This window comes from Anneissia japonica, unplaced genomic scaffold (genome assembly GCF_011630105.1).
Source record: "Anneissia japonica isolate Jap-2015-1 unplaced genomic scaffold, ASM1163010v1 scaffold2392_len1475705_cov187, whole genome shotgun sequence".
In the NCBI taxonomy this organism is placed as follows: domain Eukaryota; kingdom Metazoa; phylum Echinodermata; class Crinoidea; order Comatulida; family Comatulidae; genus Anneissia; species Anneissia japonica.
In genome coordinates this window covers 1,275,904-1,300,256 of record NW_022751777.1, presented here as the reverse complement: position 1 = coordinate 1,300,256, position 24,353 = coordinate 1,275,904, and the positions used below count along the sequence as shown (strand labels likewise).

At 31.8% G+C, this 24,353-nt stretch overlaps 1 protein-coding gene across 14 annotated transcripts in view; it reads right to left on the bottom strand.

Moving 5' to 3' along the window:
• Positions 1-24,353, bottom strand: part of LOC117121819 (rap guanine nucleotide exchange factor 6-like) — a 91,540-nt gene that overhangs the window by 49,825 nt on the left and 17,362 nt on the right. For 12 of the 14 annotated variants that reach the window (XM_033267128.1, XM_033267129.1, XM_033267135.1 and 9 more), the window contains 3 exons: positions 8,197-8,324; positions 4,672-4,755; positions 3,786-3,861 (listed from right to left, as the gene is read on the bottom strand). In XM_033267128.1, the coding sequence (XP_033123019.1) occupies positions 3,786-3,861; positions 4,672-4,755; positions 8,197-8,324 (288 nt within the window). Of the gene's footprint in view, positions 1-3,785; positions 3,862-4,671; positions 4,756-8,196; positions 8,325-9,931; positions 10,472-19,682; positions 20,269-24,353 lie in introns of those variants that run through there. The other 2 variants (XM_033267136.1, XM_033267137.1) reach the window with 2 other exon arrangements.

The following is a 24,353-nucleotide window of genomic DNA, read 5'->3' as shown; positions in this document are numbered from 1 at the left end:
TATAATATTTAATTAATCTTTATTTATATAATCTAAGGCCTAATGAAAGTTTAATATATTGGATAGTTTCATTTTAATTGTACTGTATACTTAGAAGTTGGGATTGATCTACATGTAATGCTATGTTTTAAATGCTACTGAACTTTAAAGTGAGTTGATAGCATTGAGCAATGCCTGCTTACTATATTCACAACTGGCATAAAATGCTACCAAGCACTATCATTGTAAATTGCTCAGCTCAGAAGATAGTACAGTAGTATGCACAAATTTCTAAGATAGCATATAATCCTACTATAATAATAAATAAATAAATAAATATAATGGTATGGTAATCTTAGTAAAATGTTGTGTTTTATGTTTACTATTGCAAATCTATTTAGTCTCATGTTACCAAATAAGAAAGCACGATAAATAAATATAAACCTACAGAACAGTACTTTTACCGTATGTTAGACTTCATGACTGTTTTCACCCACGTTGAGTAAATTATCTGAAAACTGATTGAAGACTGTGGGAAATATCTAACGCTCTATTAGGGCAATACAGCTTTTGCAACCACTCACATCAAGTTGGTTGACATTCAAAAAACAAATATATTATTGCCTAGCTTTGACAATTATACTTCTCGCAAATTCGGAATATAATTACTCATGATCTACAACACTCGCAGTGGATCTACGAATAACTGAAATGTCACCATTACCCACACGTGAATAAAATGTTATTCTGCGAAAGGTAGTAGTATCATCTGCAACACCTACAGCACTCACAGCTGTGCAATAGTATCATAGCATTAAGCTACAGGGGATAATTCATAATGATTGTTCAACGCACCTACACTGCAAATTTCAGGTTTTATATAAAACATTACGAAACACAACCTGTGACATAAGCAATATGAAAGTTCAACTGATGTTTCTGACTGAAGAACCCGAAAAAAAAAAAAAAGGGAAAAAAAAAAATTTGGATTTATTGCTTAATTAATTTTAAACTATTCTTGAATTTACTCTATGAACCATCATTAATCATTAAACTATATGATCCTAGTGTTAAATTTAGGCATATTTTGTGATAGATGAACGTCAAGAAAATACTATACATTTAAACACTGACAACTGCATATCTTTTGAAATATTTTTTCCCTGTAATGATTGACAGTTTTAGTCTCTCTGGAAGCTGATACCACTTGTATTTTTAAAATGAGCAATTCACAGTTTTAATTTAATTTTTAAAAGGTTTTAAACTGATTTTACCACAAATATTAATTTTTAATCATTATCACTACTTAATTAAATAATCTAACATACTATCAAATTATTCATAAATATTCAATACATTATTTATATTATTTAAATATTCTACGGAGATATTTCATTCTATAATCAACATTCTATTGTAAAAAAGTTACAATATTCATCCACAACTGAATCCAATTCATAAAATATTCATGAAAATAAATTCAGTTTATTGCGACATAATGTCCGTCATTAACCAACCAACTCTCTGAAGAATATAGCCTGATTGAAATCAACCATTAAATTCTATGTTGAATGCTGTAGTAGCAGAAATAGAATATAACGAGAAAGCACCTACAATAAAACAGGTTCAGAAGCATGTCAGAGAGATTTATAATTACCGAATGCTAGCAAATCCTCTCTCGTATACTCGACGAAAAAAATCTCTCATCATAATCCTGTCGTTATTTCTAATCAGCATACGTTCATCAATATCATGTTGTATTATTTAAAATTGCTATGATTTGCCTGTGGTAGATAGTCAGTAAGCTATGTATAGCCTTGCTATTCTAATGGGGGTCGCTGTAAAGTATAATGAATTGTAATGAAAACTAGCCTATACTACCGCTTAATGTGGCTTAATCATACTCCATGACTTTTAAATGAAAGGTTTACGATGACCCGCAAGACATTTTGAAAATGACTACTAAAAATGAGCCCTAAAACTGCCAAAATCCAGCATTGGAAATAAATTAACATTTGTTGATTTTATTGATCATCCATGCATCCATTCATCTAAACAATTACTTTTCTTTTTTGAAATCTTTTTTATTTTATACCATTGTTATTTTATATTAAATTGTTTATGAATGGACGCAAAATAAATAAAGTAAACAATCCCCAAGAATTTGCAACAAATCTTTTCAGAATATTTGTAATAGCAATTATGTTACATTATCATATCTAAAAGTTGGTTAAAGAAGAGTGGTACAGTATTGTTGATAATATGTCTCAAAAATCAGTTTGTGAGTGGTTTGCAATCAGTTGTCAAAAACTGACTAGTTTATAAAATTACTTTTCCTTAAATTTATTCTACAAATTTAATTTGTAAGGGAAAATATAGATTTTCTATCAGATTTCATGGTGATAGATGGCTTGTATTACAAAGAATATTTTAAATTTTTTCTTTAATATTCTATTTTCCACGACAGTGGGTACATTAACAGGCATTAGAGATCTTTTAGTCCGATTTAATTCTATTGCTGTTATCATTTTCTTTCAGCTGGAGGGCTAATGCAAACTTACTAGCGCACATCTTTCGGAAGCGACATATTAAACCCATTGATTGGTCCCGTGTGATTCATTCATCATTTGCATATTGTTAAATAGCTAGTACACTTAAAAGAAAAAACACTAGGAGATATATGTTATGTCAACACTTTTGAAATAATGCTATTTGAAGTAAGTGAAATGAGTATGTTACTGTAAGTTATTCTTTACAAATTGGCATCATTCGAATGATTTGACTCAAAGACAATGAGAGCAACAACCTTTCAAAATATTCAACGGGCGAGACAACAACAAAGACATTAAAGGAACAAAGAAGTGTTCATCCATATATTACAAATGGAAATAATACATGAAATGTGGATAATAGGAAATGCAATGCTTTTTTTTTCGTAATTCATTTCCTTCCTATCCAACAGATAGTTGCCAATTAATGTAGAAGATGAAATTATAAAATGGAATTGGTACTTATTGCTTAATGCTTGGAGCAAGTTGCTAGTGGTTTTCAACTTTTTAAAATAAACATAAGGCCTAAAAAAAAATTGTTTGTTTGCCCTACAGCGCCTGCCCCTAGCTCACTGAAAAATAGGAGTGACGTTTTTAAAAAAGGTATTTTTTTAGATCTTTTGTTCACAAATTTAAGTAAGTGATATTTATTTTTCTCCATTTTGTGCATGAAATTTGGTGTCTGATGTAAGGCTTCGCCTAAAATTCATTACAAAATATTGATTATGGGTTATTTTTATTCAGTCTGATGAATACTCTTTGAATAACAAATAGTGAGACAGGCTTAATTGCAAGCATTGCAATTTAATATGTTAATTTTGGTGAAAGGAGAAAAAAACAATACTAAAAAAAACTTTTTTGTACCCGCCCCTCCTATACGATTTTCAGCATTAAAGGGAAAACAATTTCTTTTTTAGGCCTAACCTAAGAATTGAATGCTGAGTACTACCATTGTCAACGATGCTATAACATGATACAATTTATATCGAACATTTGTCATGTATAAATTTGGCATTGTATTATGTTCACAGCACCCTGGGAAGAGCAACCCTGTGTTGATCTGGGCCTCCGTGGTTAAATGAAGTTGAACTGAACACCTTACCTTAAAAAATGTACTGTATTGGTAACGGTAGCATTTATTAAAGCAGTATTGAAATATAATTATAAAAGAAAACTCTATAATTTACGTTGCCTTCATTATTTAAATTAATGCATTACATTACATCATAACAAAATATAATAATTCTTATGACTTACTACTAATAACTCGGATGTCTCTAATATCAAACATTCAGAGCCTCTTCGTCCAGAACCCGAAGTTCGTTTTCCAAAACTATAAAGAAAATTATACTGCATGGATAAAACTGAAAGAACTACTTAGCAATTAACTGTTCATTTACTGTCACTCATATGATCTATAGTGCAATATGATCAATAGTACAATATAGGTCAATAAATGGGCCATTAATGTTCTTGATATTCAAATTTTGCAGTGTCAAAGTACATGATCTCTACATACAGTAGTGCATGTACAGTACATTCAAATTAATGTGAAAGCAGATATGCCTGGATATACAAGGCTGCGGGTATTACATCATAGCCAACCGGGAAACGGAATTCTTTAGGATCTTTATATTGAACATCGGGAACTTTGAACATTTTGACTTTTACTTAATTTCAGTAAACACTCTGAAAAGAATTGGATAGAATTCTAAAGCCTTTTTATGCTAACTATGCTTAAAGTTCTGTACAGATTATCAAATTGTCTCTGACAAAAAACTGTTGTATACCCATATATAGTCATGATGTCATCATGACCATATTTAGGCATGTCACATGTTTTTGTCGAATAAAATTTGATAGTCTGCACAGGGCTTTAATCCAGGCCCACACTGCATTCTTTGTGTTAGTGCTTGAAGATGCGACGTCATCTAGGCCCACACTGCATTCTCTGTGTTAGTGCTTGAAGATGTGACGTCGTCTGCTGGGTTTTGTTGGCAGTCTGTACAAAGCATTGCTAAAAACGACTTATCGTGAGCACCTTGTCGCGCATTGGCCAACGTAGTGCGTGTCTGGCTTTACACCCGACAATAAAAGGAAGCACTTTGACACATTCAATAATGACATATGAACAGAAACTCACCTGCTTCGGGCTAAGAACATAGCACTGTCGATGAAAACAGAACCAGACAGTAGGATGTACCAACAATGACTCAAATCATCATGTCTATAAACAAGAAACCAAAATACAACATAATCTGAATATTTTTTTGGGGTTTTTTTTTTTTTAATTGCTTTCGTTTTTTAACATCCGGGAACATTTATTTTATTTGAAAAATATGCATTAATGGTACATAAAGACAGGAAGTTAAAAAAAAAAAAAAGTACTGCTATACACATAATTAAATAAAAATGTTGACAACCTTGTTGATTTGATCTATTACTTATTCAAGGTCATTTAAATGTGTTCATTTCAGGTTATGCCAAAAAAAATTTCTTGTGACTGGCCATTTTAAATGGGAAAATCCAAAAAATGGGTAGGTAGGTAGGAAAGGGTTTTTTTTTTACCAATAATTTGTTTATGCCTAAAAAGCAGAAAATACACAAAAATACAAGAAAGACCACTTTCTAAATCTATATTAAAGAGCAAACGACTGCATAACACTGTCGCATTATCTACTGTTGCAAGATAGACCCATTCTAGTCTTTTTAGCTCAATAAAAAAATATTTTTCATTGTAGTCAAAAAAAAAAAAAAACTAAAACGCCAACCCTCAATTTCGAACACTTTGGGTCAGTCGGGCGTGGCCTTAAGTTCACTTTTGCAGTAGCTATGCTCAAGCTAGCCATTCGTCAATTCACCAACGGAGAATTAAGATACCATTTGGCAAAGAAAAAATTTGCATCGATCGCCAAAATGGCGAAAGCAAATTTTTATATACTGTAAACAAACTTATTCTTCGTCTAGGCTAGGCTCAGCTCTTCTTAAGTTATCTCGAGCAGCGGAGATACCACCTCACTAAGCGACCCTATTTCCACCGCATGTTTAGTACTTGCAGACACTTTCAAGTTCATGTGGAAAATCCCAGATAGATAAATCTTTCTGGGCAGGCATATGGACACACATGGGCAATTTGGAAGCAAACATTCTAATCATTGCCTGCACATGACATGCTAAAACTATCGTTCCCACGCTAAGAGAGAACGCTAAACGGCATTTCATTTTTGGCGATTTCGTTATTACAGAGGATATTTGGAGAGAATGAAAATTAAATTTGTTAGATTTCTATAAAATTTGTTTAAATATGTCTGTTTAATTAAATCTTACACTGAGCTTGCTCAGGATGTTTTACGCACTATGAAACTTGCCAATCAAAGCATGTGTTTGCACATCACCACCGCCTGAAAAAAAATTAACCTAATTGGCGGGTAGGGTTTCGGTGGCGCGGTCTCTGCCCCCAGGTAAGGTCATCGTGATGACGAAAATGTGTTGTGTTTAGAAAAGAGTACACAAGACGAAAATGTGTTGTGTTTAGAAACGAGTACACAAGACCAAAAATACATGTCAAACAATATAAAAGCATCAATTTTATTGATACTGTAACATTTGATATGCTGTAGAGCAAAACAACAGGTACTGTAGGGCCTACTGTACGAAACAGTACTTGAAATAGCAGTCGCTTGTGATGCCAAAAAGTAAGGTACTCTACTCCCAATTTGAATTAGGGCCTAGCTAAGGCCTAGGCGAAAACTAGGCCTGGAGCAGGTCCGGTAGCCGTCGGTCCCACATATCATAAACGATCGTTTTTGTTTCATTTGTTCAATCATTAGTATTATTATTACCACTTTACAACTGGTTACAAATGAATAAGATATAAATAAGCAAGAAATTCTTTTACGGAACCATTTTTGTGATATTTTACTGGTTTTTAAATTTGGCTAAACCATTTTCAATTTGGCGAAAAAAATTTAAAACATTTCGCCATTTGGCGAAAGAAAATTAAACTAAAATTAAACTGAAATTATACTAAGTATAGGTCTATTAATATAAAAAGAAAATATACTGTTTATATTAGATTAAAATTCTTTCACATCAACTGTACAGTTTTACGTCTGACAATTACAACAGAATAGATAAAACTTCAGGTTTTTCTACTCTCACAAAGCTTCAGGAAATAAAGTGGTTTACAAAAAAAAATTTTGTCTATAATTACATTTTGTAATGAGGAGCTGTGACTCATCACTCATCACTTTGTCAACATACTGATTGATGGTAAAGTACTGACAGTTACTGAATTGAGAAGTCAAGTATAAAACTACAAAACTGTAAACAATCAGCCTATGTTTACTGTTTGCATTCTTGGTAGATTATTTTATATGTAGCTTTCTAATAAGCAACACAATTTATTGTATAATTGTTGCCAGTATATTTTAAAAATTTGTAGAACTCTACAGAATATAGACAGTAGTTCTAACTCATTCTAACTCCGAATATACATTTGGAGACTACTGCCTGGTCACAGAGAGATTCAATTACAAGTACATTGGATATTTGATTCTGATATTTTTCAAAAATTAGATGGCTGTTGAAGTATTCAGTTAACTTGCAAAATCAAAGCAATTGTATGGTTCTATAAATTGCTTGTTACGAGAAGTTAACTGCAAGACACATGGATTTTTGGCTTTCATCAAATTACATGAGTACATACGCATAATTTACATGAATACAGAGTCGACTGTATGTGCAAGTTCAATTTGTAATGCGCTTCTAGCATGCTTAACGGCGGTGAACAATCCAGTTGGAACTGATCATTTTAAAAACCATGATAAACCAAGCCTAGGAAAAGGCTAGGACAGTTTTTAGCAATGTGTAAGGTTTTTTTTACTGTACTATGAGAAGCACATTGTGAAAATTTAGCGAAAAATTAGGACACAATATTTATAATTTGCGTAGTGTGTACAGTAGCATACCCTTAAAATTTGTGTTCAAAAATTTGTCTATAAATTAATATAAGCCTATGTAGTTGAAATTCTAACAAAATGGACAGCTCATTGCATAATTAAAAAGCACAAAAAGAAAAAGTAGGGGAAAAAAAGGCTTTAAGTACACTTCCTTTCTAATTGGTCATGGTAATCAATATTGTGAGTTTATCATTTTGGAACTGTCAGTAGCTAAAACAGGCTGGGAATGTAGTTACTATCCTAGAGTTTCATAGCATTGAAACTTGGCTAACATCAAAACTACATTTCCACTAATATAAAATTTTTACATATAAGAATACAAAACATACATTGGAGATGGGTGTCAACAGTGTACTATTTTGTGAAAATAAAAAAATGAAGATCACAAATTGACCACATCCGATCATCATTATATTAATACTCTTTTTAGAGGAGGGAGGGGTCACAGAAAAGAGTATTAAGTTTAGTAGTTTCATGAGAATCCTGAAAAGATGGATTTCTTTTGGAATATCAAAAACAGAACAATGCATTAGTTCTGGACAAATGAGTGAGGGTAGATAGCAATGCTTTACTGGGTAGCTCAGACAAAAAGACACCCTTAGGGGCAAAGGAAGTTACTGTACAAGATTTGAGTGCTTTGAGACTGGTGTAAAGCGCTATTTAAATCCAAATATTATTATTATTATTAATATAAATGATCTACTTACCGATACAACAACTCATTTGGTTCATGTTTCTCGTAGTGCACTGTACGACAAAGAGAGCGCAGTGCAGGTTCCCGCAGGGTCTGTAAAGCTTCTAGTGTGTGAAGAAATTTATAGACATATTGCAGGTCCTGTAATGGAGAAAATGTAAATAGTACTATTAGATCAGTTGATGGGGGGAAAAAAGGAAAATTTATATACGGTACTGTATAAAGTTCCTTTTTCCTTTTTGAAAGTATAATTATTTATTTTGGTTCAGGTTCTAGTTTTGATTTCTAAAAAAATATTTTCATTGGCCTTGTAAGGAGTCAGACAACAGAAAAATAATATTGCTATTAATAAACATTTTTTTTTTCTTCCTGGTTATCAAAAGCTCATTTAAAAATACCGTAAGCAATGTTTGTCATGAAGGCTGTAAATGGATTTTTCTATACAACATATCAAAACAGCAAATTGAAAACTGTAATCTAAACAGGTTATACTGTACTTATGATAATTAGAAGTTTCTTCAAGAATATTATACAGTTAATTTCCAGTGGCGGATCCAGAAATTCTAAAAGGGAGGGGCCCACGGAAAGATACTTTCACAGATAGAGTGTCACTACCACCACAGCCCTATGATTGTTGAGGCTGTTTTAAAATAATTTATGATTATGGCACCTCAAGATGCCCGGAAATGGCACTCTCACTTAAATTTGAATATAATTTTCTTTTTTCCTTCATTGTTTTTTTATTCTGAAAAATTTAGGGTGGACCAGGCCAATTGCCTTTACCACCCCCCCCCCCCAGAATCAGCCACTGATTTCATTCAACTTTGTAAATAAATATATACTTTGTATTAACAATCAAAATAAACAAACTTTAGGTCTATAAATTTGTATGCATTTTGAAAATATATGGGTCAAATCGACACAAATTTTTAATTAATCATGTCTCACTATACCACCAATTACATACAGGAGGGTCACATTTCAGTGCACTTATATTTCAATCAATTTTCTGTACAATTTTAATAAGTAATCAATGTATCCCTGTACAAAAATAATACTGTACTGTACTTTACAATGTAGTACTGTACATTAAAGCAAATATAGCATTAACATTTTTATTTATTTGTTTATTTATTAAAAGTTCGCCATGTTCATAAACAAATAACACATAAAAATGAAGTACAAAAAAACAAACAAAAACAAAAACAAAATAAAACAGGTTAGAGGCATGCCAAGAGAGAATAATGGGCTAAAGCCCGACACTAAAATGAATTCTCTCTAAACCGCCAACCTGTTAAAAAAAATAATGAAAAACAAGAATTAAAAAGATTTTTTAAATTTTTACAATTTTTATAAGTTAAAAAATTCAAACATTGTTAGTTCATGCATATCACTTGAACAAAATATTTCAATATTCAATCTTGAAAATATGAATATCAGAAAATAATGATTGCATAAATTAATCACATTTTTAAAATGTACTGTAAAAGCAAAGTGTCATTCAAAACAATTTATTTACCATACCATGCACATATTGCCCTAGAATAATCATTTTGGTATAAAATCCACATAAAATAAATAAAATTTCATCCATGTTAATAAACTTACTGAACATTAAAAAAAAAAAAAAAATGAAGTGACACAATAAACACTGACAGAATTATGACAAATGTCAATAAATCTATCAAATGAAATATGGAAACTCACTGATGTACAAAAACATGTAGAAACCATGTTGAAATGTTTACCTTACGCCAGAGAAAGGCCAAGACTGAAAACAGCAGCTAGCTGCAGATTTCACCAGACTGAGAATGAATATCACAGGTGTATTATCAGTTGATGGTACAGGCAGGTAGAAAGACAATAATTACATTCGCTAGCATCGGTATTGCATCGCGATCATAAGATACAGCAATTTGTATACTCCGTTGCGCATTTTAACCGATGTTTAACAAGCTAGATCTCAATAAACATGGATGTTAAAAATGTCTCAATCTAAGTACCGACAAAAAATTGTAAAACTATATCCACACAACAAGAGGATAGTCTTGGATATAAAAAGTACTTAACACAGTAGGATCCTTGTCATAGATAAAGTGACAAGATGGAGAATCTTCCCAGGTTGCGTATCTCTGACAGAATCATCCATCCATGTTGTACTCTATACCACAGCAAGCTAAACATTTGACCTATGATTTTTACCATCAGTGGGCTAAGCCTACAATCAGCCCAAAGTAAAGCAGCATGGGGCAATATTTTCCTGGTCAGTCCTTTTCTGGATGACAGTAAATGTTAATAGCCTAGCATTTAGACTAGGTCGCACACATAGGCTATCATCGCTTCAGTACAACAAGCTGTCTACTTATTTTACACAGCCAACCATTGGCTGATTCAATGCATAGTAATTATTCTATGAATTAAACAGTACTTGCCTTAATATAACATAAAAATTAGACTTTATATCTTGCAAATTCAATACAGTACATTTCTTCAGCATCTTTTTTTCTACATAAACTCCCAAATATGGTAACAATTAAACTGCTTTCCCAAAAATGAAAAAAAAAACACACATCATCATATTGGGATCATTAACAACTGCAGTATAATAGAAAGCATACTCAGCCTTCATCCCCAAGGTAGTACTTTACTGAGGTCAGGCCTTTATTAATGAGTTGAGACTTTTTGCAAGACTCAAGAAGTATTAAAAAAGATAGGATTTTGAATCTAGGATAGAATATAGCAAGTTACTTTTAACAAACTTTGACAGAGTGTAAGAGGAATGTACAGTAAATGTCTTAACACACCAAAAATTTAATTTAAAATAGATGTAAATTTCTTTAAAGTAGACCAAAATGATAGCACAAGAATTATTGGTGGTAGGCTCGCAAATCGAAGTAAAAATCTCACCTAATAAGAACATGAAAATGTCATTAATTTAGGAGAAATCCCCTGGCACAACACAGGATATATAAGAAGATTACAAAACTTGTTTTTATTAAGAAAACATTAACATTTACATTAATTCAGCAGTCATACCATCAGCACAATTCAAATATAAAAAAAGGTCGCATGGAGATGATTGTCAATAAAAAAAAATGAAGCAATGAACAAACAAATAATGAACAGGAGGTTGTTGTATGTAAACTAATATTTGAACTGAAATTTGATGCGGCCTTAGAAAAACATCACCACAGAAACATAACTTGATTGACATATTGGAATATAGACTGATAACAACTAAATTTTTCATCTATCCGTGATTTGTATTTTATTGGTTTCCTGTACAGTAGGCCTACTCATCTTTTTATGCAGTTACTTTATTTACATTATAATATTAATTTACGATCTTGTTAGATACACTTTTCCCTGTGGCTATTACTTATTTTGGATTTTTCAGTAGCCCCTTTTCAGTACACATTTAAGAATTTCCATACATCCTAGAATCTAAACCAATTACTGTATTACAGTTGTGTAAAAACAAAAATAATTTTGGAAAAATTTTTGGTACATGGCATTTACAGACTTATGACTGGCAAAAAGCCAAAGCAAACCCTTCCATATTATTTCCTTGTAAGTTAAACCATTGAGGAATTCCTCCATGGTTAAATAAATTTCCATGCATCCTGATATCTTAGAAAATTACCAAATATATATTTTTAAACATAATGAACTGTCATTAAGGATACAGTACTAGGTTCTTGTGGTTTACCAACAACAAGGAATTTGTATGCATCTGTAAATCCAAGTAATAGTTCAACAAACCTGATTCTAATTTCATTTCAATTAGGTCAGACTCAAAAATTATTTAGTATAAAACCAGGTATTTATTAGAATCATTATAATAAAGAAAACAAACAAAATTATCTCTATTTCTATCAAATAATAATAGTAACATTCGCATTTCATGTTGCATAGATAATTGGCTGGTAATCTGTTTCTATTTGGAATTATGTCACGATGTCACCATGTGACACCCCTTCGTTACTGAGCAATGCTGGCAAAGTGGTCGATACAGTGGCTGCCCACATTATTCTAAGCCATAGTTTAAATAGCTTTATCAACTTTTTTTTTACAACATTGTATTGAGTTAAAAAACAGCCATGGAAACTGTGGGTTTGCTGTAAATGCAGTCAACCATAGTGACTGTTTGACAGGTACTGTACTATAGTAATTGCTTAGAAACGAAGCATTATCAAGTGTTAACAATGAAATAATACTGTAGTACCTTATGGACTATAAACATATAATTTTGGAGATTCCACCATCTTCTACGTACATTTTTCTAAAAACATTAGAAAATTATCTCCATTATTTGTATTCCATAAATGCTTCTAAATGATTATTCGATTAAGAGCGCATCACAGAAATTGATTTAGGTTTCGGGCATTCGGGACTATGCGATTCAGATCACTTGGGAATTCATAGCCATTTTATATGGTCAATATGTGGACAGATTCTAATTTGAAAAATCCGATTTCTGAGAACCCTCCAATCATATACTGTAAATTCACTATCACAGTAGTTAATGGCAAGTTCATTGTCCTGATTCTGGTTTACCCTTACACGAGATTTAAGAAAGCAATCAAGAAATGAGAAGCATACAGTATATGATACAATAATTTTTATTTTTATTTTTTTTTCATGTTTTACAGTATCCAATCAGCTGGTTAAAGATCTCTTCTTTTAGTATCATGTGAATTACAAATTTTCTCACACTAAAACAAGATTGATTCTAAAATGGGTTTATAGGGTTTGTAAAACAAGGACATTTATATGGTTTCTATGCTACTGCCTGAATAGATACTTTGCTATCATCTCTCCTCTAAGTTGTAAGAGTAAATCCGGTCGCAGGAATGATGGGATGTGTCATAAGCTATGGATCACAGGTGGGCAAAGTGTGGCCCGACAGTGATTTTTTTGCGGCCCGTGAAAATAAATTAAAAACCCCTATATGTGCGGCCCACCAGCAACGTTGGCTAGAAAACACCTTCTTTTTTACGGCCGGATACCGATCATGTGTAAAAAGTAATGTTGAAACTGAGAATAAAGTAGTGTAAATGCTGTGCTTGGAGGTTTTTGAAAGCACACTGGAAACATCAAAGTTTGGGTGCGGCCCACACATTAACTTTGGCCCTCTGACCAATTTTTATGCCCATCCCTGCTATAGATAGAAATGAACAGTCTTCCAAAAGTAAGCCTACGAAATAAAGTAAGATGCCATGTGTAGACCTGCCCTAGAATGAAAAAGTCAACAAATCTCTTACTTGTATTGTACAGATATTCATGTGAATTGACAACACAGAGAGTGTGAATGGGTTATGAGTTAAAGCAGCCAAAAATATATATATATATATATCAAGCAGTATACAATCCCACTGGGAGCCTACAGTATTTTTAATCTTTTCACATAAATGATCTGTTCGAAACATGGTATTGGTATTACTTGTATTGTACAGATATTCATGTGAATTGACAACACACAGAGTGTGAATGGGTTATGAGTTAAAGCAGCCAAAAAAAAAATATATATATATATATCAAGCAGTAGACAATCCCACTGGGAGCCTACAGTATTTTTAATCTTTTCACAGAAATGATCTGTTCGAAACATGGTATTGAAAAAAAAAAAGAACCCATACATGACCAATCCAGCCATAATCTAGTGATCTATTATCCATTAATGATACCAAGTGGCATATCTAGAGTATAGACAAGAGAGACTGATGGGAAATTTGAAAATTTGAGGGTGGGGGAAGGGTGCTAGCTGGGAAATGGTGATGAAGTTTTTCGAGTTGAAACTTTGGTATGCATTTCCACTTAGGCTAAATTTTTTTCAGGAGGGATGAGCTCTAACGGTAAATCTGCATCCTACAGTATCTCCTCTCCTACTAGACACACCACAGATTCTGCCGAGCTTCAAGACTGTATGTGTCACGAGAGAAGTACATAAGATTTCATAAGAAAAAATCATTTTTGACTAGGAATGAACCACAGACTATGGATTAAAAGGTAGTCATTGTAACCACTAATACTGTAGCTTCACTCTCACAAAGATTTCAAGCTATTTTAACAGAGATTATAATAAATAAATTACAGGTATTTTGGTTTGAATACTGACATGATCATTAAGCCACTGCAAAGATTACTACAACAATTGTGTTGTGTTTATATGAGCGACCAACATAATTATCATCAATCTTCTTTATTCAATTTGCCCTATTTAACTAATTCAATCACAGATGCCTTTCAATAAATAACTACAAAAATCAAAGAAAAAACTAATGATATAATTCTCAGTATTGATCTGTTTAACAAAGTCATGAAAGAAATCTAGGGCATTCGAATTATGCTCCATGTGACAATATCCATATCCAGTGAATTAGAGAAAATTTGAAAATATATGATGGCAACAATGACAATTGCCAACTATAATCCACAGTATTAACAATCGAGATGTTTTCATCTGATTTATTATTAACTCACAATGTCACATGGTACATTTAATTAAATTTAACAAAAGTCAGTAAAATACACAATTCAAAACAATATTATTATTACTGTATCATTATTAATTATTTGATTACCTGTACTTATTAATATCATTATGAAAGTTGCTTTCTCTTTTATTCTTCAATTAAAGTAATCTATTAAATACAGTTCATAATATTTAAATTTCTATTTGTTGACCAATTATGGTAATGGTGGTTTTGTATTCTAAGGCACTATCCACAATCAAAATAATAGCTATTTTCCATGCATAATGTGCCCATTATATATTTAATATTAATAGTTCTGACATTATCAGTATAGTTCTTTATCAGAAAGCAATAAGAATTGATTTATTTCATTTGTTTTTTTTTCATGGAAAACCAGTACAGTAACCGTCTAACCAGTAGAAACACAAAAGCAGTCAGGAATTCAACATAATGCTAGCATATTTAATAGTCCTGAAATAAACATATTTCATTTCTTTTGTTTCCTGTGAATTAGCATAAATTGTCCATCTTCTTTGTTATCCGTTACTTCCGAATTGTACAGAACGTAACCTAAGGCTATTCAACTTCTAATATACTGTACACTATAAAGTTCAATATTAATAGCGAAGATCTAAGCAGCAAACTGATATTAATAATATAGGAATTACAGTAACACAACTGAATGTCACTGACTCGTTCATAAAATCCCTTCTAAAGTCAGTTTGATAACATTATGCCATTTATCAATGGCAAAATATGCAAATAAACATTTCTGGGTTAAAAGATCTACATAAATGAACACTATGACAATGCAGATGGGGATATATTATGCTAATGAGTAGAACAATTTTACACAGTGCAACTCCATTGGGCTTGAAATTTTGGCAAACAATAGCTGGTGTTTTTTTTTTTTGATCAATTTATGTTTTTACATTATGATTTAAAGCTTTTATGTGGTGATTATTTATTTTGGGTACTGTGGACCATTGTTAAATATAATTCAAAGGCCAAACTCTATACAAGGACACATATTTATATATAGTTTGTTTCTTATACTGTTTCTTTTTTCCTTTTTTTTTTTATTAAGACAATAGGGACACTTTTTCTCCACTAGTAATTTTAAATAGAATTTGTATGCAAGCCTTCGTCACGCACATGGATACCTATAGCTTACAGGGGATGATAGCATTTTCACAGGGTTATTTGTGAGTGTTTTGCCTTGTGGAAGTTAAAAAAGAGGTAACAAAAGTGTACAGGAGGAGGCAAAAAGACATTTTGTTTTAATTGAAATATGCATTTTAAAAAAAATAGACATGTCAATGTTTATCTTTATTTTACCTGATTTTTTGTTATCATAGTAGTTAACAAGCTGAAGAAAGAATTCAATAGACCATCAATGAATGAAACTATTTTGTCACAAAAAAAGAGATTATCACTTCATTCTACACTACTACAGACTATCTTTTTTAATTCCATGTGTATAGAGGGCGCTATTAATAAAACATGATTGTATCTATTCATAATCTCTCAGAGTACAGTATGTCGTCAGTTTCTAAGACTAAAATACTTATTTGCATTCAGAAATTTGAGGGTATACATTGAGTATACAGTACTGTTAGAATTTTGGGTTTTTTTTGGAATGGTATTATGTAAATGTTAATTGAAGGAATAATTTTCCAAGTTTTTTAAATTTTCAGTTGAAAATAAATAACTTTAAAAATACATAAATTATGCACTTCACTTTATTTGGTTATTTTAAAATAAATGATAAAATTTTTTTTATGAGATTTAGGTGGCATATCTCTAAAACTTACGGACAGAATTTGAGATAAACCCAAGTATACACTAGACACATACCATCATTATTTGTTACTTAGGCCAGCTCTCATATTGTGTATTGCTGAAGTAAAGGGCACTTAAACAACGACACTTAAACATAGGAAACAAATACATTAAATAATAATAATAATAACAATATAAAAGATCTAAAATAATATAAGAATCATAATCAATTTTTAAATTAAAAAAACAAGATAAATAAATCTGAAAAGACACGAGACCACATAAACAAAATTATTCTAGGTCTCATATAATAAATATCTACTAATATTGAGTGACTCATCATGGGTGAGGCAGACTGGAAAAGAAAAAATATGGGCGAGCAACACTGTATACATTTATAATAAAAGGAATATTTAATGAAGCCAATGTAAATATTGTAAAGTAAAATTAGATTAATAGATCATTCTGGAGACGAATATTTACTGTGCTTGGAATTCATTAAAAAAAAAATGTGATTCATAAAAAAAAAATCTAACATTTAATTATACCAAAAAAAAAACAAAAACAAAAAAAATTTTTATGGTAAATACATGTGCATTCTTAAATGTCAAGTTTATAAGACAAACTATTACTGGTACATCCTCCTATGGTTTTGAACCTTGGGGACTGGTAAGTATTATTTTCCGCCAGCATGTCACAAATTAGGAGTTGACGTCACTAAGTTGGAGAGGTTAGAAAATTATAAATTATTTAAAATTGTAAGGGATTACAGCATGTCAATCTTAAGACAGGATTACAATTCAACAAGTTTTACTGTAAGATAGGATTTCCTTTAGTAATATGTATTTCTTTTTTGAATGCTTAAAGTGAAGAATATTATTATGATAAAATACAAATGTGCGATAATAAATGAGTAGCCTAGCACTCATGAAGAATATGATATTTATCAATGATATGATACTCGCACACTTTTTAGATAAAAAGTGCATTGTGTATTGTGTGGTCCAACAAGAAATATGGTACATTCACCCAAGGAAAGAGTCGCACCCCCTTTTCCAGGAAACCTAAAAACTTGAAATTTGCTAATTATTACAGTAGCACCGGTTAGAAATCAGACTCATACAACATCATTTTCCCAGCTAGCTTCCCCTCACTCAACACTCGCCCCTCTCCACCCCCACCTCCATAGCATCCTCCACAATGTCCCTGACTTTGTCAATGAGAGCTTATATCTTGATAAATTTCAACACTTACAGTAGTCATTAAACAAAATCTGTAGAAAAAAACATTCCTCAAATTTGAGTGAAACTGCAGAGTTTACACTTCACAGGCCTATTGAAAATTAAATTAAACAAAATATTTATGTATTTCTATGAATCAGTATCACATATTAATTACCGTATCATAACTTTATGCAAGATAATTCCCAATGTGTTGGTAACAGCAACAAAAGAATTTAAAAAATATTGTCATCTCATATTATATGATGTGATGTACATTTTTCAAATTCTTATCAAGTTCATATGATTAATTTGGGATATAATTTACAGGTCTTGGAAGGAAGTTCACAACTTCAAAATATAGTTCAACTTTCAAGCAACAGTTGTCCATAAATAATTCCTAGTTGACAATCACCAGTGGCATAACTTAGGAAGTAACAAGGGGTGATCAAAGAATAATTTGTTACAAGTTTTAATTAAATACAATCATAATAAAATATAATGAATGAAACCATAAGAGTACAGTATCGAAGAAAAATTTGTGACTGTATTAAGTACAATCATGATTAACAACAAATGAACACTGAGAAAGTGCAATGGTGTTCTTTGTTCTCGCCATATGATTGATCTCAGACGATATAAAAATCACTTCAAATGAACTATTTAACCAGCTGCTAGTGTTTACCAAGTAATTTATAATCAAAGGGTTTCGTCTTGACTTTTGATTGGAACACTTCAAAACTGATATTTTATGTGGATTAAAAAACAGTATTCACAATGGAGTAATGCACTTAATATTATTCCATGATTATGAAAGTATTTGACTGTTTCTAGAGAACAGAGGTTTGATCCATTCTAGAGTTTGTGTGTAGGCCCATAATAAAGAATATTGCACACCATATTTCAGTTGACAGCCACTGACTGAATCATCAATTTTTTTCTGAAATACTCTTTTCAAAATAAATTGAAAATATTTAATGAAAATGGATGACTGTTTATTAATTCATAGTCACTTTCAACAGGAGCCTTACTAGAAGCCCATTTAACTACGAAAACAATAACGAATACCTCATTTATAATGTACAAAAATTTTGAACAAATAAAAGCAACATGAGGCATTATCATTATCGTCATTTGTGCCGAAAACAGTCTCGATAATGTGCTGTACGAGCTTCATATGATCCTTGATTCATGCAAAAGACATGAATAGCCTACGTTGTCACAAATGCTACTGTGGGGAAAAGTTTTCTAAAAATTTCATGATTTAACCGTATTCGTTATCATTTTCGTAAGTTTGCTAAAACTCCCTAATCATCAATCTGTGAAAAACAAAATATCAACAAAAAAATTACTTTATTAATATTTCACACATTACAAACAAGAATATAACAACTGACCGAAAATCAGAGAAACGATTAACAAAAGTAAACTAAATTGCTGTACAAAGTTTCTCCACTGATTTAAGGAAAAATACATGAAATAAATATATCTCTGGTCTCTGAAAGCAAAAACAAACAAAAAGATATACGGAACATTAGTTTTATAATAATTTTTTAAAAAGTACATTAATAGATAATAAAAAAAATTTAATCTGTGAAAATGTTTCTGAGATTATAGGCCTATTTATATGCAAATATTGTAGGTACCCTCACTATAAGTGCACTATAATACTATACAATGCTGTGGCACCATTACAGAAAATGCGTTGGCCATCTGTACTCCCTAATTTCATGACATTTTATCATGAAATTCCTGATAGCATTACCATGTTTTAAAATGAAATGAAATTTTGGGAATACAGTAATAAAAGATATTTTGGGACTAAAATGAAACAAATTTACCTGCACTTTTACAGTATGTTACGAACTAATAATATACTGTACAGAAAAATATATAATACACTTCATGATGTAAATCTTTAGTACCAATTGTATTCATGATAGATAATATCACAGACATTAGAGACAATATCATATGACATTAGAGAGAAACCAATAAAATATAATACTTCAGAAACTTACTTAAATCTGCAAGAAAAAATAATCCAAACAAGAGGTTTTTCTAATATGTCTCAGTTTCGAAAAACCCACCAGCAGAAATATTTCCAAACATACAGTAGCAGTAATCAAACCTTATTATTATCTCCTCCTGTCAATGTGTTAATAAGTTCAAAACCAAAGTTGACAGTTGTCACGAATATAGATTCCCAAGAAACAGTATCAGAAGGTTGAATTGTCAGGCTTAATCATGGCACTGGTAATATGCTGCTCGCTACTACAAAAAAACTATTTCAAGAACAAAACTGGTGATAAAAATGCAAACATTTATTTCCATACACAAACAGTTGATTTCTAGAAATGCCTGTTTAGTTTCAAGTAGAAGAAATGTAAGTAAATCCAAAACTGAACAGTGGAATTTCTCACTGTACTGTATCCAATGACAACTATACAATAAATAATGGTGAGTATTCCAGTACCCTTGCCTGAAGAAAAGACAGGTGTTCTAAAATAATGTTGCAGATGTTAGTAACTGTTGCTGCTTAATACAGTAGTTCCTAAGATGCTCAACCCATTCAGGCTAAAGTAAATGTAAAGGTCTTTTTCATCCCACCTGCTCGTTGGCATTCCTTTCATCAGATGTAGAAGAATCCAATCAGAGCAACTCATGCATGCTTGGTCCGCATCTAATTTCATTCCACCAATAACAAGGGTGAAAAGAAACTTGCTATTGTTGCCGCAACTCAATTGGAAAATAAACTGCTTATATTTTAAAGGTTGGTTGAGTTCTTTTCACCCTATTTTATTGTTCAGCTTTACCGTAAGTCTACTGTGGTATTGTTGGCAAGAATGTGTTCAAAAGCACACTTAAAAATCCTTGCTGGACCAATCAAAACATGCCTTTACATGAACTTAGATGTTCCATGGATGAATGCTTCATTAAGACAGAAAAGTAAGTGCTGATTTCAAACTAAACAAATCACAACAAAAAGACAATTACGACGCAATAGCACATGCCTTAACCAATCCTAGACTACCCACTAATTAGCATAATAATAATTAAATTGAAAGAGATATAACAGAAAAACTACACACCTGACCAGTTTCATACCTATTCAGAGGACGTTACCAATTGAATGAACAATCATAAGAATTACACTACCTACTCAGGAATTCTTTGTGACCACAATGTATGTGTCACAACTTCCGGGGAAGTTACTTATCAACACCAGTAATTTGGTGGTCCTGTGTGAGCTAATAAATAAAGTGATAAAAAACAGTTGGCTAAAACAGGGTATATATTTGTCTTAGTATAAAGTACAAGTTACCAGAACCAGAAGTACATAATGATCAAGACTATTTTTATTAAGTGGTTTATATTCTGGGAACCAAGAACAGAATGGATAGGGAAGGGGAATTTATGTATTTATTTATTTATTTACTCAACCATATTACCATTCAACCTACATAAATAAAAAATCTTCACTATTTGGCGACAATCAAACACGGTTTTGTTTTAAAAATTAGGGGTTTAATAAAAAAAAATTTCAGTCCAGGATAATTTTGACAAAATTAGAAGTTTCTGCATTTAGGTGCTACTGTAATTAAGGAACAAATTTATTTCTAGTTACTTCACTTTCTTTCAACACATTCATTTATTCATTGTTATTTCTCATCTACTAACTTTTGTGTGTGATGATATGACACATAGTTTTAAAGTTGCCAAAATCATTATCCGGCTAATACCCCATTCAGACTAGCTTCGCATTGCGATTCGTTTTAGCAGTTGCGACACCCAATCGCAAAGTAAAATCGTGTCTGAAAGCTCACCAACAGTAGTCGATAAGTAATCGATTTTGCAATTGTTACCCATTGCGATTGGGTGTTACAATCTTTATTACTCCCGATTACCACGGAATTCGATCACACTGATTGGCTGAGGTTAGACAAAACAAGATGACCTATATCGTTGCTATTGATGTAAAGTATCAAAGTAAAAAGGTGTCTGAATGGTCTTGAAGTTTACGAATGGTTGCGAACAAATTGGATTACAACTGTTTACCACTGATTACATCGCAAACGGTCGCAATGCAAAGTCTAGTTAGAATAGGGTATTAGATTACTCACATTATAGCACGTTGGTAAAACAGTATGGTAGGTTTGTTCTGTATGTATAATCATTTTTGTTTAACTTTCTTTTATTTTATATCAGTTTAATTATTTTTTTCTTAAGTTAAGTACAGTACCTTTAAATGATGCATATTTGGAAGTCATAAAACCATTATCATTACTTCCAAATTCTAGTTACGTTAAGAATGTACTTAAGAAAACCACTAGAAATGAAATGTTTTGTTTCACGTTTTTTTTATGGATTACTGTAAGAGGATTGATGGGCGATTAAAATAGAGCTGAATCATCTATTTACAGTATGCTGGCTAATAAAAAAAGAAGACTTGTGGTAAAACATCACGTAGCCAATGTTGAAATACATCACATACCGCATAGTACCGATTCTCAGTCAGTATGATATGTAATTGAGGCTTATAACAAATTGCCTTGGCGAGCATTTTGTGAAAAAAGAACACCATCTCGGCACCTCATTCTTGCAAAACTGAATCAAACACATTAATTCAGCCAACATTGAAAGTATTTTGTCGCTAGAATAGCTTGCCAGGCAATGCTCATTGGTGTATTATATGTTTTCTCCATTACCTACAAACATACAGAATGCCAATATTTTACACAATACTTTACATCAAAGACATTGTACAATGCCTCCTCAACTACAACTGGATCAATTGAATGTAATCTTTCAAGATAGCTACAGTACTTTTAATTAAAAAAAACATTATAAGGATGCAATAAATTGATAATAATCACATAATTATTATAATTAATAATGGGTCACATTAAAAACTATTGGTACAGAAGCAAATTTAGGATTAAAGAATATTAAAATGCAGATCAGGGAAATTCAATCCCAACACTTAAATATTATCAGTATAAATAATTAAGATACTTGATTACTCAAGTACAACAATGGTAATTGATAACGGACCTTTATGGTAGTCACGGAACAGGATATACTGTTTAAGGGAAATACACAGTAAAGGACCAAGTGCAAGTAAACAAATACTGGTTGACATGTATAGTGAAAATAAACAAGGTCTGCCTTTAGATCTAACTAACTGTAAACACATGAAATTCCAAAAATATAAAACGAAACAAAGCATTCATATACTAACTACTACTAACTGAATCCACTGGGGCTTATAGGGCTTTATAGGAGTTTATCCCCAGTTTCTGTAGTGTGAAGCGGATGAGATGAGACCCATTGATACAGCTGGGTGGACTTAAGCAATATAGCTAAAGTGCCTTGCCCAAGGACACAAGCGAATCTGCTCAGCGGAGACTCGAAACCCCACCTTACGATTGAAAGTCCGAACCTCAACCGCTGCGCCAAACTGCTGCTACATTCATATACTGTACTGCAGTTAAAAAGTTTCAATACAACACATTTATGGAGAGCAGCACTCACTTTGGATGGTAACCACTGTGTTTGCTGAACACTGGAAATCCTTACTGGTACAGGGTTCAATCCTATACGCTGTTCCCTTTTGAAAAACTTGGTATAGTTTGATTTAAGTAATGGGTTCATCAGCGACTGACATGTTGCAATGAATAACAATAATTAGGTTGTCACTTATGGTAGAGAAACCATCCATAACTGATGGCTTGAGAAACTGATTTTATGCCAACAAATTTATCATACCTAAAGTACTGTATTATCATCCTCCAACTTATCATATAGGGTTAGTAAGGAAATAGCATGTAAGCCTCTATCTAGTATTATCATAAACAACTGCCAGAGACTAGACAACAGGTGAAATTCAGAAAATATTGTAGCAACAATGAAGCCTATAGTAAAAACACATTTTGCAGTTAGATGGATGAGTGGGAGATAAAATGTAAGTAAAAAAAAAGTAAAGAGTGACAAAAATGTGTTTTTAAATGTGAAAAAGAAAAATAGAAGCATATTTTCCTAATTTTCTGATATTTCTTTTTGCTTTAAAAAACAAAAAAGGAAAACAAATATTCATAAGTGACAGTCTATTACACACAGCAGCACATGGATATACAGTAGTGGAACTGAAGTTAGTTTTCCTGTATTGTAGTACAGTATATGGCTACTGTACAATGGACTTCACAACATATGGTACCACAGATTGAAGATCTAAGTTCGGTCTAACTACAGCCACTGAACACAAGCAGACTAAGAATAATCAGGTTAATAAGATTATCATATGCCGCATTATGGATCTTACAGTTTAAATGAGTTTATGATAATGGATAATTTAAAACGTTTAATTGACTGTAAACACAGACAATTTAATCACCCTAATGCGCCTTGTCTAATTTTGAAATAAGTACAGTAATTATGTATGTCTGGAATCAGCAATCCGAGGTTCATAATGATCTGATTACTGCATACCAAGAGCATTTAAATAATAAATAAAATAATACTGTAATAATATTTATTGATTGATTTTATTCAGTACCATTACATACACAAAATACAAAGCAAACAGACAGGGAAGACAAGGACATGATACTAAGGATGATCCAAAAAAAAAAGGTAAAAAAGAAACCTTATTTTGTGGTCCTTACATTAACAAGCGAATACAGTTAAGTAAG